The sequence below is a fragment of the Chiloscyllium plagiosum genome, chromosome 16 (assembly GCF_004010195.1).
Source record: "Chiloscyllium plagiosum isolate BGI_BamShark_2017 chromosome 16, ASM401019v2, whole genome shotgun sequence".
Classification (NCBI taxonomy): domain Eukaryota; kingdom Metazoa; phylum Chordata; class Chondrichthyes; order Orectolobiformes; family Hemiscylliidae; genus Chiloscyllium; species Chiloscyllium plagiosum.
Genome location: NC_057725.1, coordinates 34,582,849 through 34,599,834, shown reverse-complemented (window position 1 = coordinate 34,599,834; position 16,986 = coordinate 34,582,849). Strand labels below are relative to the sequence as shown.

Below are 16,986 nucleotides of genomic sequence, written 5' to 3'. Positions count from 1 at the left end.
CCGCCAAGGTCATGCAGGTCCTTGGCCTCCTCCATCGCCAGACCATGGCAACACGATGCCTGGAGGAAGAGCGACTCATCTTCCGCCTAGGAACCTTCCAACCACAAGGGATGAATGTAGATATCTCCAGCTTCCTCATTTCCCCTCCCCTCACCTTTTCTCAGTCCCAACCCTCAGACTCAGCATCGCCTTCTTGGCCTGCAATCTTCTTCCCAATCTCTACGCCCCCACCCCCTCTCTGGCCTATCACCCTCACCTTAACCTCCTTCCACCTATCGCATTCCCAACGCTCCTCCCCCAAGTCCCTCCTCCCTACCTTTTATCTTAGCCTGCTTGGCACACCTTCCTCATTCCTGAAGAAGGGCTTATGCTGGAGGGTGAGGTCATGTACAATTTCTTCTGTGAAAGACTTGGATGAGACTACTGATAGAGCAATGTGCAGGGTAAGACTGATGTGTGTGCCTGTGGAAATGATTGTTGTATAGGCAGGCCTCTCAGAATGTTGTTATCAAGGAACATGAGGAGTCTGACACCAATTTGCCATAGGCCTTTCTTTCAAGCTTGGGGATCATTCATTCTGCCGTGCAAATGGTGGCTAACACCTTGAGAACACTTGCCGACCCAACAGTGGTTGATATTTCAGTTTCAGTTGTAGCTCAAGTAGAAAGCATACAACATCTGAGCACTGCACTGGAGACCCAGGCTGGCATGATGTCATGTCAGTTTGCTGCTGCAGTCATGTCTTGGGACACCAGTCCTCAAAGAAGCTTGTGATGTTTTATAGAGGCATAGTCATTTTTGTCCTCCAGCATATTTCTAGGATTGCAATGGTCGGAAAATGACAATGCTTTCATGGAACAGGAACCTGCTGTTTTCTCACGGGGTTACACTATTTGTCCTCCCATCAGATCCCTTGCTGTTGCAAGTTTGCAAGACTATAAAGGTGCTACAGTCCAAAGTCAGACATTCTAAGGCCAGAACTGCTTGAGGTCATCTGGAAAGGCCCATCTGTAGTCGTCCACTGAAAGTCAGCAACCTTCCATCAGTCGTGTTGTAACCATGTTGGATAACACTGTACCAAGGTCCAGGACAGACAAGGACACAAGCAGGACAACCAGTAAGGAATGGACAAGGATGATGAGTTGACTTTCAAATAGTTTGTTTAATAAAGTTGGTTTGAAATGTTTGGTGGCTTTTATTTTAGCATTCTATCGAAGAAGATGCTGTGCTAGTCACTATGTGATGGAAAATAAGATGTGTGACATTTATTTAATTGGAAATTGATTTTGTTTTCAGTATTATTGCAGTTCAGTGATTGAACTCAGACAGATTAGCTGGAACATAGAACAATACAGGAATATATTGGTGCTTCATCTCTTCCTCATCTTCCTTCTCTTTCTCTTCTCACCTCCTCAATGACCATTCCTGATGAAGAGCTTATGCTTGAAATTACGACTCTCCTGCTCCTCGGATGCTGCCTGACCAGCTGTGCTTTTCCAGCACCACACTCTTCGACTCTGATCTCCAGCATCTGTAGTCTTCACTTGCTCTCACCTTCTCAATTGCACTGTACATCCATGGTGGCAAGGATATTCCTTTATAGTAGTGAGATTGTGCAGGATCTAGAAGACTGTGGTGAATCAAGCCACACACTCCAACCTCTAGTACAGGGTTCCACCAGAGTAGTCCAGCCAATAGACGCATTGCAAAAACAGAAAGCACCAAGATGGTGCCAGAGATTGGCAACTTGTACATTTTTCACTGCACTCATGCATTCCTTTAATTGAGCACATGGGACAATAAAATCCAATTCTCATTTGAATTCTAAAAACACCTTGATAGTCTGCTTAATAATATTTTGTGTGGCAGCATGGCAAATACATTATTTTGAAGTATAAATTAACATAGTTCAATCAAACCAAATTATATAATCAATGTTCAAAGCACATTTAAAATTAAAATTTGTTTCTGGGCAGTGATAAAGTACTCCAGCGCTCATGATGCCCAGTAGCCACAGAAGGTCTCAAGTATGCCAATGCATTCCAGGGGGATATATTGTCAGGCATAACAACCATCTCTGCAGCCCATTGCCTGGGTCTGTTAATGGTTGGATGGCATTACATCTGTGCTGTCTTATAACATTATAACTGATGTGCACATCAGTTGTGCATCAAACTCAGGAGCCAGGTAGTCAGTACCTGATTGAGAGTGTGATGCTGGAAAAGCACAGCAGGTCAGGCAGCATCTGAGGAGCAGGAAAATCGACATTTCAAGCCGGAGACCTCACTGTCTCCTAATAGCTGTCATTCACTTCAACATATCACATGTCTCAACTATAGAGCAGAGGCACATAATAAAGACAACATGACCACTGCAAGGATGCTAAGACCCAGCTGTATAATATGATGAGTGCACAATCTGTCTACATACAGAACAGAACTATTTTTGTTTGGAATAGAGGTGTCACCATTTAGTTGTGGTGCTCAGAAAGCCATATGTGCAAAGTCAATGATGCCCTGTACATTGAGGACCCCATTGTCTTGCATATGTGTGTCCTCTGGCTGGAAGATGCAATGTGTGCGCCTCTCCTGCCATTAAGAGCATTCCCACCACTTACACTTATACAATAGTTGACAACTAACTGAAATATTTTAGGTGGGTGCCAATCCACATCACATTGATGTTCTTGATCGAGGACAGCTTCACAGTTACGTACTGGCTGAAGACAAAATCTCCTTACACCATGTACTTCCAATGTGTATACCTAATGGCCTCACCAAAATAGCATTCAGTGAAGCCCACACCAAAACCATGAATGCTTGTTATGGATACCCTTTTGTACTCACATTGGCTCTCCCAGCATCAAAATAAAGGCCACTGAATTGTGCAGCCAGTCTGGCTCAGACATTCTACAAGCAGCATTGTGTCATATGAAAATATTGCATCATTACCATTTGGCATTAAATAGTTTGCTGTGTTTCTGATGAAGGCATATTGGTAGAAAAGAGGAGCTAGTACGTTATCTTTGTTCTCAGACCTAGCTGCATCTAGAGGGAGTATGTTTGTAAGTGCCTGATAGGGGAGCAAGGGAGTTGTGTTTTATTTTATAGCTTTGATAGACCAGGAATAAGAGACAGTAGTGAGAATGAAGAAATAACAGAATTATTCTTTGTACTCACTTGACAGAGAAACGTGGACAGGGGTATGCAATTCAGTCAGTGGATTGCAAGTATTGCAACTGGGTGAGGAACCTTGAATCAGTGAAACAGTCTCAGAAGAAGAAATATCTACTGAGGGGTGAGCTAAGGATGATGCTTTTCACACTGAGGCTGTTGAGTCTTTGGAATTCTTTACTGTGGAGGTTCAGTCATCGGGTATGATCAGGGATTGACTGATTTTTTGATATGAAGGGTATTTAGGGATAAGGGGATAATGTGGGAAAATGGAGTTGAGATGGGAGATCAACCATGATCTAGTTGAATGGCAGAGCAAACCCAAGGAGCCAAATGGCCTATTCCTGTTTTGTTTTCCTGACAGCCTCCTGCCCAAGATTCAACTCTTACATACCAACTTTTAGCAGGGGACAGTCCAATTAAGTTACAACCGAACCTAAGGGTTAAAATGGCCTGAGCTTCACGCAGATGCGCCCATATCAGATTCCTATCCAGCTTCAAGATTGTAAAGCCCTATGATAGGCCATATAGTGATAGATTATACGCAATGCTTGGCAAACCAGTTGCAGAAGAGCACACATTTAAGATAATTACAAAAAGAGTTATAGAGAATCTTGAAGACATTTCATCACAGATGGTGGCCAAAATGTGTAATTCTCTGTGGCACACTATTAGTGAAGCACAGTTCGTAAATCTTCTTAAAAGAAATTAGATAAGTGCTTGGAAATGAGATTGTAGAAGGATATGAGGAATAAGCAGCAAAGTAGGATTAGACTAGATTGCTAATGGGAAAAGAATCAGATGGTGGAAGGGAAAAAACCTTATTTCTATGTCATAAGGTTCTATAATTCGTGATTTACCTCTGCTGTTGTACAATTCTTTTTAATCTCAATTATAGGACAAGATTTAGCAACCCCACTGTGCATCACTGGGAGTGAAGGATTGATCACTAAAGCTCTTCAGATTTGTATTTCCTGCCTGTGCATTTTCACTTCTGCTGCTGTATTGAGTTTTTCTCATGGAAAACCAGAATTCAGGATCAATTCTTATACCAATATTATGCCATAATGTTAATTGGTCAGAATCTCCCAGTCCAAAAGCAAATATTAAGCAAATATTAACCTTAAACATCAGCAAGGTACTGCAAGTCTCTTCTTCTGGCTCAAGGACAATAGGGGAATTCTGGGAATTGCCCCAATGGAAATTTAAATGCAGGAAGGATAAATTGAAATCAATTACTTTCAACTGCTGGTGAACAAAATGAATGGTTCAGTACGTGGGAGAAAAGTCAGCAGCACAGCACATCTTAAAGGTAGACCAATATAGGAACAAAGAACTGGAGATGCTGGAAATCTGAAACAAAAACAGAAAGTTCTCAGGTAGGGCACAGAGTTAACATTTCGAATTCAGTAACTATTCATCAGAACTGAAAGTAGCTGGGAGAGGGTGGAATTTATGCTGATGACAGTGAATATAGTACAAGGAGATGTGTCTCAGAGAGAGAGAGACAGAGAGAGAGAAAGGATCAACAGACGAGATTGCTGATGATAAGCCAAGAGTGATATAAATGCTATAGTGCGCCAATGAGAAGGATAAATGGCTGGAAATGAGTTGGCTGCACCGGGAGCAACCTATACAAGGCAGGCCATAGGGGTGTGTGAAAAGGATAATGAACATAAAGAGGGTGTTCATATTTTGAAATTATTAAACTCAATGTTGAGTTCTGAAGGCTGTAAGGCAACCAGGTGGAAGATGAGATGTTCTTCCAGCTTGGGCTGAACCTCATTTGAACACTGCAGCAGGCCTGAAACAGTAATGTTGGCATAAAAGAGCATGATGATGTGTTGAAGTGGCAGTCAACAGATGCTCAAGATCATTTTTGTGGATAGAGCATAGGTGTTTAGCAAAGCGGCCACCCAGTCTATGTTTCTTTGCCCCAATGTAGAGGCAACTCCATTGTGAGCAGCGAATACAAGTCTGTTTTAACGAGGTGCAAGTAAATTGCTGCTTCACTTGGAAGGTGTGTCTGGGATCTTGGAAAGTGAGAAGGTAAACAGCCAATTATTGCACCTTCTGTGATTGCATGGGAAGATTCCATGGTGGTGTAGGAATGTTTTGAGAGTGGTGGAAGGAAGGACCAGGGAGTCCCAGTGAGAATAGCGCCTTCATAATGCTGACAAAGGAGGGGGAAGAAAAGTGTGTCTGGTGGTGGTATTCCACTGGAGGTGGCAGAAACAGCAGTTATGATCCTTACATATAAGGCTGGTGGAGTGGAAAGTGAGGACAAATGGGAGTCTATTATTGTAGGAGAGGAGGGAAAGTGTATGAGCAGAATTGTGATGTATATGGATAACATATTGCTGAGGGCCCTCCCAACCACTGTGGTGGGCAATCTCAGTTGGGGAAAAAGCTGGACATTTCCGAGATCCCCAATGATTCTAATGATGCTAGCTTCTACAGAGATTCAAATGTCAATGCACAGGGTACAAATTTTAGGAGACCTGAGCATTGTGAGGAGGATAGTGTAGAATCTCAAACGAGCCATGACAAGTTGGTGGAATGGGTAGATAGGTGGCAGCTGAAGTACAGTGCAGAAAAGTGTGAAGTCATGCACTTTGGTAAAAAGAACATGGAGAGATAGTGTAAAATAAACAGTAATTATTAAGTGTCTGCAAAAACAGAGAATCCCAGGTGCATAAGTCATTAAAGGCACCAGGACAGGCATCAAGATCTTTTAATAAAACATACAGTGCTCAAGGTTTCATTACTAGGGTCATTGCATGCAAGTTCAGGAGGTTATGATGGACATTGGTTAGACTCAGCTGGAGTATCATGTACAGTCTGGGTGCCACACAGTGGAAAGGATGTGAATGCATTGAAGAGAAAGCAGAAGAGGTTAATAAGAATAACTCCAGGGGTAAGACACATCAGTTGTGAGGCAAGAGTACAGAAGTTAATTGTTTTCATTTGAGCAAAGAAGGTTAGGACGAGATTTGATATAAATTTTCAAAGGCATGAAAGGTCTGGAAGAACAGGTAGAGAGAAGCTGTTCCCACTCATAAAGGATTGAAAAACAAAGAACACTGTTTTAAAGTGTTTTCCAAAAGGAGCAAATGAAAAAGATTGCAAAGGAACAACCTTTTTCACTCAGGGAGTTGTTAGGGTCACAAATGTATTGCTAGAAATATGGTGGAGGCAGGTTCAGTTGAGGCATGTGAGAGCATTGGATGTTATTTAAACAGAAACAATGTGTGGGGTTACAGGGAACAGGCAGAAGATTTCCACTAAGTTAAAATGCTCAGACAGCCAGTGCAAACAAGATAGACTGAATGGCTTCCTTCTGCATTATAACAATCCTTTGATTTCTGTTGTGCTGTTTCATTATGCCATACATTTCCTGGCACAGATCCTCACAAATGGTAGTATTTAGTTGGTACCAAGTTCTACTGTCTTCTCACTCCATGGTGCAGAATGTCACTGTGATATGGTTCCCCTAGTGGCAAGATTTTCTGGAGTGCAGTTATCCTGTTAGCAAGGATCATTGAGGCACAGTTCTGCATTTTCTGACTCTGATTGTGGTATATTTACTCTGGTACTGAGTCTTGCCACGATAGCTGTTCCTTCTTACTGATGATTGTTGTGGTTTGGTTCTCCTGGTGATAACTCCCCTTGTTATGTCGTTGCTATGGCATTGACTTTCAATGTCGGTTCCCTCACTCTGATACATGCTTGGTACAGTTTCACTGTTTCAATATCTCATTGTAAGACCATCTCCCATGAATCTAACCCCTATGGAGCTGCAGTTTCACTAGTGCTGACTCTCACTGGGATACAGTTCCCCAGCCGTGACTCTGTCTGGGACACAATTCTCTTGATGTTAATTCTCGCTTCAATGCTGTTCCACTTTGCTGCCTCAGTGAAAGCAAAGAAAACAGGCCTGAACAAAAATTGTGTGCAAGCCAACAAATAAACTCGGGGCAAGGCAACACGGCCAATTAGAATGAATTCAGAAGTGTCAAAAAATAATTTGCGGATTGAGGTCAGTTTTTGAGAAAGAATCACGGAGCCTGATGGTAAGGGCACGTGAACCTCAGTATTTGGCAGTTGAGCAACTAACTGGTTAGTAAATAGCAAATCTGTGGGAGCGTCTCTCAACTGGAAAACCCCTGAGGTAACAGAGAATGAGAACCAGGGAGTAGCTGAAAAAAATCTGAAGTGAGAGCAGCATTAAGGAGGGTAGCTGTTTAGTGTTTTTTTTAATCAAATTCGAGACAGGTCTTGTCTTATCCTTGTGGAAATTTTTGAAAATAGTCTAACAAATAGATACACTTTATATTTTTCCATATATATTTATATGTTCCTCTTTTGGTGGAGAGAGGTCATTGCTTGGCACTTCTTCCACAAATGTTATTTGCTACTTGTCAGCTCAAGCCTGGCTATGTTGGATATGTTGGCACACAAGAAATGAACAGCTTCAAGGCAGTGGTTCAGTTATCTCAAGATGGTGGTCTGTGAAACCAGCTCTGTGTCTGAGTTCAGCTTCTGTGTGAACAGACAGTCAAAATGGTGTGAGTCAAACTAAAATTCCTGGTAATAAAGGGAAACTAAATAGCACAGTAGTGCTGGCTGAAAGAGTGAGAATTTAAAAAAACAAATTTGCAGCTCAGATCAGACTTTGCAACCACGGCACATTGGAATGAAAAGATATAACAAGAGAAAGAAATGGAATGAATAGGGCAAAGAGAAAAGCTTGAATAATATGAAAGCTGAGGAAATCAGAAACCCAGTCATATACATTGGGCAATTAACTGACCAATTAATTAATTGAATAGATCAATTCTGGATAATACAGTACTATTTCAGGAGGCATCATTACAATTGGTGAATTCAGGAGTCTATTTCAGCTGCAATATGTAGGAAAACTCCCATTATGCCTGCAGGAATCCTATATTGAAGCTGCAAAGACTAGGCTTTCAAAACAACAGCAAAGCACCGGAGAACCACGATTGCAGCAAAATAAAAAATCTTTGGAGATACAATGTACACTCAAAAATATGGAAATCTAACACAAATCATCTGAAAACCTCCAATCCATGCTTCAGATCCACAAAGACAAGAAACCATTCCACAGTGACCAGGGCATGAACAACTTACCATGTAAGACTCATTTACTGTGCAAAACAGGGCACAGTCTGCGCACCAGACTCAAGGAACAAACCTGCTGCAAACAGAATCAAAGGACAGGTCACTTGCCATTTAACAAGCTGGAAATAATCAGAAATTGCCAGAGAAACTCAACAGATCTGGTAGCATCTCTGCTTTCTCTCCACAAATGTGCTGCCAGACCTGTGAGTTTCTTCAGCAATTTCTGCCTCTGTTTCAGATTTCCAGTGTCTGCGGTTCTCTGTTTTATTTTAGAGCCGACTATAATAATCATCTCACACGATGGTTCCACTCTGGACTAACCTCGTGAATCATACCCATCAGGGAGATATTCCAATACCATACTATTGCCCAAAACATCAGCCTTCTTATCTGGCCACCCTTAATTAGGAAACACTGCCATACTGTCAACCAATCCTCAAAAACAATGTTAAAACCTTTTACAGCCTGAATAATCAGCAGTAAGGCCCACCTATACTTCCATATTCCAATTTATATGATAACCTCTTTCACCTGTTACAGATAATCTTTTTAAAAGTGGACAAAGTACACGATTCAAAATGTTGAAGCTTACCAGTTTACCTAAGGAACTCTTCAAAGGTAACGACTGTCCTTTTCAAGAAAAATTTAAATGGTGCAACAATTATCTGATCCATAGAAACATAAAAGATAGAAGCAAGGGTAGGCCATTTGATCCCCTTGGCCTGCTCTGCCATTCAGTATGATCATGGGTGATCATTGAGGACAAGTCCCTGAACCTTTAGCCACAAGAGCTATATCTACCACCTTCTTAAAAACATATAATGTTTTGGCCTCAATCACGTCTCATTGCAGTCCTAAAAGGTTTACCTCTTACCCTTAAACTATGACCCCTGGTTCCAAAAAATTTGCTTCGGCTCCTCTCTCTTACTAAACCCTGCAATCCTCCTCATTTCTAGTGAGTTATACATGTCTTCCTTTGTGAAGACACAGTGAAGTATGAATTTAGTTAATCAGTCATTTCTTTGTTCCTCATTTTAAATTCCCGTGTTTCTAACTGGAAAGGGCCTACATTATTTTTCACCAATCTTTTTCTGTTTACGTACCTATTGAAACTTTTGCAGTCAGTTTTATGTTCCCCACACACTTACTCTCATACACCATTTTTCTTTCTTGAATCAATCCCTTGTCCTCCTTTGCTGACTTCTAAAATGTTTCCAATCCTCAGATTTATTTGAATGGCAGAGATGTTGTATAGTTACTTTGTCTCAGTATTGCAGTGGAAAAAGAGGTCACCACATGCTACATATCCCAAGGGAACTAACTTTGAATTAGGAACAAGCAAACAGTAATGAAGAGTGTAATAGCAATATAATGCGTCAAACCCCCGTACGGATGATTTCTATTCCTTTGTTTTAAAGTAAGTAGGTGAGATCATTAGACTATAATAGCTGTAATATTTCAAAGATTTTCAGGAATCATTTCTCTAGATTGTAAAATTTCACATGCCACTACTGCTGACTCACTCTGAGCTACACTTTCTTATGCACTGACTTTACCACTGAGAGTGAGTTTCTTTGGCACTGACACTCTCAGGGATACAGAATAGCTGGTGTTCGCTCTCACTGGGGTATAGTTGCTTTGTTGCTGACATTGTTGGGCACAGTTCTCTCAGCAGCATCCAAGGAGCAGGAGAATCGACATTTCCAGCATAAGCCCTTCATCAGCTCATTCCTGATGAAGGGCTTATGTCCAAAACGTCGATTCTCCTGCTCCTCGGGTGCTGCATGACCTGCGGTGTTTTTCAAGCATCATGCTCTCGACTCTGATATCCAGCATCTGCAATCCTCACTTTCTCCTCCACAATTCTGTAAGCACTGATTTTTACTCAGCTGCTATTCCCCAGCACAGGGGTATAATGCCTCTGACACTGCTTCTCACTGGGTGACAGCTGCATTGATACTGACTTTCACAGAGATGTACATTTCCTGAAACTGACTCTGACTAGTGTACAGTACCCCAGTGCTGATACATTGCAATTCATGTCCCTGGTGCTTGCTAAGACAATTTCAAATGTTGAAATCAATGGAGAAAGCTTTGTAAAGGTTCAGGTATCTCCTTTTATCAAATGTCAAAGCGCTTGATGTGTAAGTGAAAATCTTTTGACACTTTGCATATATTCACCTTAATCTCTCCATATGCAGCTGATGGTCTCTCCTTTATTGCTGCCCTTACTTTCAACACTGCAGCTGTTATGAATGATGGAACAAAAACATGTAAAATATTATTGTGTGATGACAGTTCTATTAGAATGTGAGAGCAGAGGATAAATAGGTTGGTTCATTACTTTTGTACATTGTGCACTGATATAACAAGGTGAATGAGATGGTAGAGATCCATTCAAAGAAACTAGTCTTAGGAGACACGAAAGCCACTGTAGAGAGGCACATGACGCAACGCACATTAGAGTCATAGAGTCCTACAGCAAGGAAATTGACCCTTTGGTCCAACTCATCTGCGCCAACCAGACATCTCAATCTAACCTGCCCATTTGCCAGGATTTGTCCCATGTCCCTTTCTATTCAGTTACCCATCCAGATGCCTTTTGAATGTAATTGCAACTGCTTCCACCACTTCACTGGCAGTTCACTCAACATACCTCCTGTGTGAAAAAGTTTTCCCTCAGGTCCTTTTAAATACTTCCCCTCTCACCTTAAATCTATGTCCTCTGGTTTTAGATTCTCCCATCTAAGGAAAATGAACTTGGCTATTCACCCTATGCATTGCTCTCATGTTTCAACAGAGATAATTTACAAATGATCAACTATTTTAGCTTAATTGTATATTTATTCTTCAACTTAACATGAGACCAGGGTGAGATTTTTACATTTCAACCCTCAAAATGTGCAAGATGACTAGTGTTTTAGGATAGTCTCAAGTATCACAGTTTTGCTTTTTAAACAAACAAGTCTAGCAATGAAACATACTGCAATATCTGATATTAACCTTAAATCAGTGAAAGCATTCACCTCAGCTACAATATTGTTGTTTCAAGTTTCACTTGAATTGACAATCAAGGCTGAAGCCCTATCACCTTCCATAAAGGTGATACAAAGACTCCCAAGGCAATTTCCAAAAAAGATGAATATTCTGCAATGTCCTCGCCAACATTTCAAGTCAATATTACCAAAGATCGCAAATCAATGTTACCAAACAGATGAATTAGCTATTCATCCAATTAGTTGCTGAGTATCTCCAGTGACAAAAACAGTGACAAGAATAGTAAGTAAGATAAAAGTTGAAATTCTGCTGCGCACTGAGTTCTAATCACTGTCTCAATGATTAAGATGTTGTAACTGTTCTCAAAAAAAAGAATAGTTTTATGTTCTTTATTGAATTAATACCAGTTATTTTATTTTCTGCATTAAAGGTGCCCCAACGTGGTTAAAGACAAGAATATTTTAATTAAGTAGAAACCTTCTTGTAAGCTAACAGGCACGTTAATAATATGATGGCAGAAATCTTTAAAGAATAATGAATGGATGGATGCCAGTGTTACAATCATGAATTGTAGGATTGCCTCTGATGCTGAGTGAGCTGAAAGCTTTAACAAAATGTTTGAAGTGTCTTGCTGTGTAAAAATGATTTACAATTCCCTTGAACTTAAGGAAAATTTGCTGCTAAAAAAATTATGTTTGAAATAAAAGTAAATTGTGCCCGGAGGATCAACTTCTTTAGAACAAAGATCACCCAGAAACAGCAAATGATTTTTTTTCAAAGCAGCCACCAGTTCTGGTATGCAGCAACAGCCATTGTCGAACTTTGCATATCAAAGTGATGATAATTATCATCAGTTCATTCAAATGTCAATCTTTTATAACTGAGCTCTGGAAAAATGGATACTTGTTTCTGGTGTCCAGATGCTGAACAGGTAATACAATGATTATAGCAAGAGTAAAAATTTTGATCTGCTCACAGCGAGGACCTTGACAAAATACTTGTTTCCACCTCAATTTATCCTTTCTACTTCACAATATCTCTTAAACGTGCAGTCTATCTGACATCTTCAAAACTACTGATGACCTATGCAGAAGCAGTGTTCTTACATGTGTGCACCCAGCCATTCTGTGTGAAACACTCAATGCGGTAAAATTTCCCATTTTCCCTATATTTCAGTAAAGTTTCATTACATCAGAAGATGGCAAATTTAACTCTTTCTTCAATGTGCAGTGACAGAAAGAATTAAGCTAAATGGCTTGTAGTTTCCTATTTGTCGTCAAAAATGATAGAAGATGTCCTTAACATGTTATAACATCTTTAGGACACTTAGAAATCATGGTTTTTTGAAGGGAAAATCAAGTTTAACAGATTTACTGGAGCTCTTTGAAAATGTAATATATGCTGTGGAAGAAGGGGAAGCGTGTTGTACTTAGATTTCCAAGAGACATTTCATAAGATACCATGTCAAAGGCTATGGCAGAAATTATATTGGTGTAGAAGACTGGCTAGCTAATAAGAAATAGAGAGTTGGCTTAAATTGATTTTTTTTTAGTTGGCAGGATTTAACAAGTACTGTGCTCTAAGGATCAGTGCAACCTTTACAAAATACATGATTTGGGTGAATGGACCAAAGGTATTATTGTTAAACTTGCTGATGATGCAAAGATAGTAGAAAAATAAGGAGGCTAAAAAAGATGAAAATAGATTAAATGAGTGGACAAAGATCTGGCACATGGTGTATATTGTGGAAAAATACAGAATTGTCCTTTTGGCAGGCAGAATTAAAAAGTAGTGCATTATCTAAATTGGCAGAGATTTCAGAGGTTTGAGGTGTATCCCAGTATATGGATCAAAAAAGGTTAGTGTGCAGTTTCAGCAACTAATGAGGAAGCTAACAAAATGTTATTATTTATTTCAAAGTGAATTGAATATAAAATCAGGGAGAAATGCTTCAGTGACATAGGACATGAATAAGACCACCTAGAACAGTACCGCACAGGAACAGGCTCTTTGGCCTTGTATGCCTGTGCCCAGCATGATTCCATTTTAAACTAATTCCGTCTGCCTGCACATGGTCCATATCCCTGTATTATCTGCCTGTTCATGTGTTTCTCTAAATGTGTCTTAAACATTGCTATCATCCACCATTGCTTCTACCACCTCCCCTGGCAACGTGCTCCAGGCACCCTTTATATAAAAAAGATTCTTTGCACATCTCCTTATCCAACATGACTTGCCAATTTTTATACTCAATGTCCCAACCAATAACAGCAAGCATACCACACAACTTCTTGACCACCTTGTCCATTTGTGTTGCCACTGTATCCTTTGACAACTATCCTGGAATACTCAATATACTCAATATACCAAGGAGCAGCGAAATCGACATTTCGGGCAAAAGCCCTTCATCAGGCTTTTTTATTCCTGATGAAGGGCTTTTGCCTGAAACGTTGATTTCGCTGCTCCTTCTCAATATACCAAGGAGCAGCGAAATCGACATTTCGGGCAAAAGCCCTTCATCAGGCTTTTTTTATTCCTGAACTGCTGTGCTCTTCCAGCACCACTAATCCAGAATCTGGTTTCCAGCATCTGCAGTCATTGTTTTTACCTACTCAATATACCAATATGGAGAAAGTGAGGACTGCAGATGCTGGAGATCAGAGCTGAAAATGTGTTGCTGGAAAAGTGCAGCAGGTCAGGCAGCATCCAAGGAATAGGAGAATCAATGTTTCGGGCATAAGCCCTTCTTCAGGAATGAGGAAAGTGTGTCCAGCAGGCTAAGATAAAAGGTAGGGAGGAGGAATTGGGGGAGGGGCATTGGAATTGCGATAGGTGGGGGGAGGTCAAGGACACCTTCCCCCTTACTTCCCTCCAAGGCCCCAAGGGACACTTCCATATCCGCCACAAATTCACCTGTACCTCCACACACATCATCTATAGCATCCGCTGCACCCGATGTGGCCTCCTCTATATTGGGGAGACAGGCCGCCAACTTGCGGAACATTTCAGAGAACACCTCTGGGACACCCGGACCAACCAACCCAACCACCCCGTAGCCCAACACTTTAACTCCCCCTCCCACTCCACCAAGGACATGCAGGTCCTTGGACTCCTCCATCGCCAGACCATGGCAACACGATGGTTGGAGGAAGAGCGCCTCATCTTCTGCCTGGGAACCCTCCAACCACAAGGGATGAACTCAGATTTCTCCAGTTTCCTCATTTCCCCGCCCCCCCACCTTGTCTCAGTCAAATCCCTCGAACTCAGCACCGCCTTCCTAACCTGCAATCTTCTTCCTGACCTCTCCACCCCCACCCCACTCCAGCCTATCACCCTCACCTTGACCTCCCTCCACCTATCGCATTTCGTGGAAGAGATGCGGTGGAGGGCATCGTCGACTACGTCTGGCGGGAAATTGCGGTCCTTGAAGAAGGAGGCCATCTGGGTTGTACGGTTTTGGAACTGGTCCTCCTGGGAGCAGATGCGGTGGAGACGAAGGAATTGGGAATATGGGATGGCGTTTTTACAGGGGGCAGGGTGGGAGAAGGTGTAGTCTAGGTAGCTGTGGGAGTCAGTCGGTTTATAGTAAATGTCCGTGCCAATATACCAATATAACAATACTCAATTGTATTGGTTCTTTTAAAAAAAAGACATTTCCCATTTTTGACAGAGATGAGGACAAATTCTTTTTCTCATGGAGCCATAAGTCTTTGGAATTGTCCCTCTCAAAAGGTAATGGAAGCGGTGTCTTTGATATTTTTTTAAGATCAAAAATCAATGATACCAGGTTATAGTCCAAAAGTTTATTTGAAATTACAAGCTATCGGGGCGCTTCTTCCTCAGGTATGGAGCACCAGTGCCGCACCAGCATCTCCATATCATGACATGTATTTTAAGACAGTGATGAATAGATTCTTGGTAAGCAAGTAGTTGAAAGGTCATTAAGGATAGCTTGGAATATGAAATTGAAGATTACATTCAGATTGGTCATGATCTTATTAAACAGCAGGGCAGGCTTGAGGTCCCAAATGGTCAATTTCTGTTCACAACTCGTATATTCACGTATGAGTTCATCTGACAGGCTGTTTGTGTCCTAAACTAATGTAAATACACAGAAACATTTTTACTAGGAGGCCAGTGGACAGAAATCAGAATGGGATTCTACTCCAGCTTCTTCTTCTTAGCTTAGGTGCAACAAAGGTAATTGGAATGCTCCAGCATCGGCCACAGTGCAAGTGAGAAGGGGGGGTTTGGAGGGTCCAGGCTAATCACTGGAGCAGAGAGAAAGGTCATTGGCAGAGCTGAGGAGAGGTTTATCTATCATAATGAGGGCATCCAGTTGTTGGTTGCTGCTGCAACGGATGGCATGGGGTTGCAATAGTTCCATTCACATGGAGGGAAGCAAGCTATTTTTTAAATAACTCCTACTGCCCCTTGCTCCAAAGCAGACTTGAAAAATAACTTATCCAGCTGTTCTCACCACCATTTGGCTTCAAGGTTTCCCAGAAGTCCCAAAACCCAGTGAGCCCAGCATTAAAGCAAGAAGAGAGAGAAAATCTGAGGCTCCCAGCTTGATGAAACATTGTTGAATGAGCAAACATACCCCAAGGGCAGTTTGCTCACCTTTATTGAAATCAGAAGGAGGCAGATTCAAATCAGGCTTGGTTCAGTTTTGAGAAGCTTTCAATTTTAACATCCCACCCTAATTAAGCCCATCTGTTTTGGGGTTTAAAATTGCCTCCTGTTTTCTGATGGTGCGGGTTAAAATCCCACACATGATTCACTTCCATGCTATCTGCATCCAGTAGAAAACTCATCAACATCTTACAAACTAAGCCACATATTCTTTCCTGTTATTTTCGCTGAGATTTGGGAGCAAGAGTCGGTATTTGAGTGAAAAATGTTGACTGCACAGCCTGCACCTGGAAGCATGATTGCAAAGGGACTGTTTGTAGTGACATTCAGCAGTGAATTAATCACTACCTTTGTGTCGGCAAAGGAAAGGTCACTCACAGTCAGCAGCAATGTGGTGACACGTGAGTCGAACAAGCATCAGGATTTTAAGCAGAAATGAAGAGTGATCTGCACAACTCCTGGACAGCCAGGAGATAGAATGAAATAAAGAAGTTGGAGCAGACTGCCAATGTTCACTTTAGCAATGGGATGGTTTGCTTGCTTGTTGAGTGATTGCATTCTTCAAATATTCTATGAGATCTTCAATCATTGCTCATTGAATTCTGGTTAGTCAAAAATGACAGTGTACCCTTCTAAAGTGAGTGACTTTGTATCTCTCACAAGTGCTGGTGATCTACAGAACAAACAATCTGATACGCAGCCTGGCTTCTCCAGTGAAAATGTTCCATAATCACTATCACTTTAATTATTCAAATACCACATCAGATACAACCACATGAGTGGATGAAGCCACTAGGACAGAAAATGCTGTGTAGAAGGACCACTGTGGAGGAGATGGAAGCGATGATGTAGAACAGGCCATTGCTTTCTTAACTGTGGAGTTTGAAATGAATGATCTCATCAGAGAAGTTCAGATCTTAATAAATATACAATTCAGGAGCATACAGCTCATTTGAAAGCAATGGTGATAGTTTTTATTTCATACGTTACAGTTGAGTTAGTGGAGTTCATGCTCTGTGTCTGTAATATATTGACT

At 41.3% G+C, this 16,986-nt stretch overlaps 1 protein-coding gene across 2 annotated transcripts in view; it reads left to right on the top strand.

Annotated features, from left to right (window-relative positions):
* The window catches only part of LOC122557782 (ethanolamine kinase 1-like), a 498,821-nt gene that overhangs the window by 456,060 nt on the left and 25,775 nt on the right, over window positions 1-16,986 (top strand). The window contains exon 8 of one of the 2 annotated variants that reach the window (XM_043705801.1): window positions 909-1,125. The exons of the other annotated variant lie outside the window; for it this stretch is intronic. Within the exon in view, the coding sequence (XP_043561736.1) occupies window positions 909-972 (64 nt within the window). The 3' untranslated portion in view covers window positions 973-1,125. Of the gene's footprint in view, window positions 1-908; window positions 1,126-16,986 lie in introns of those variants that run through there. 2 annotated transcript variants of the gene reach the window in all.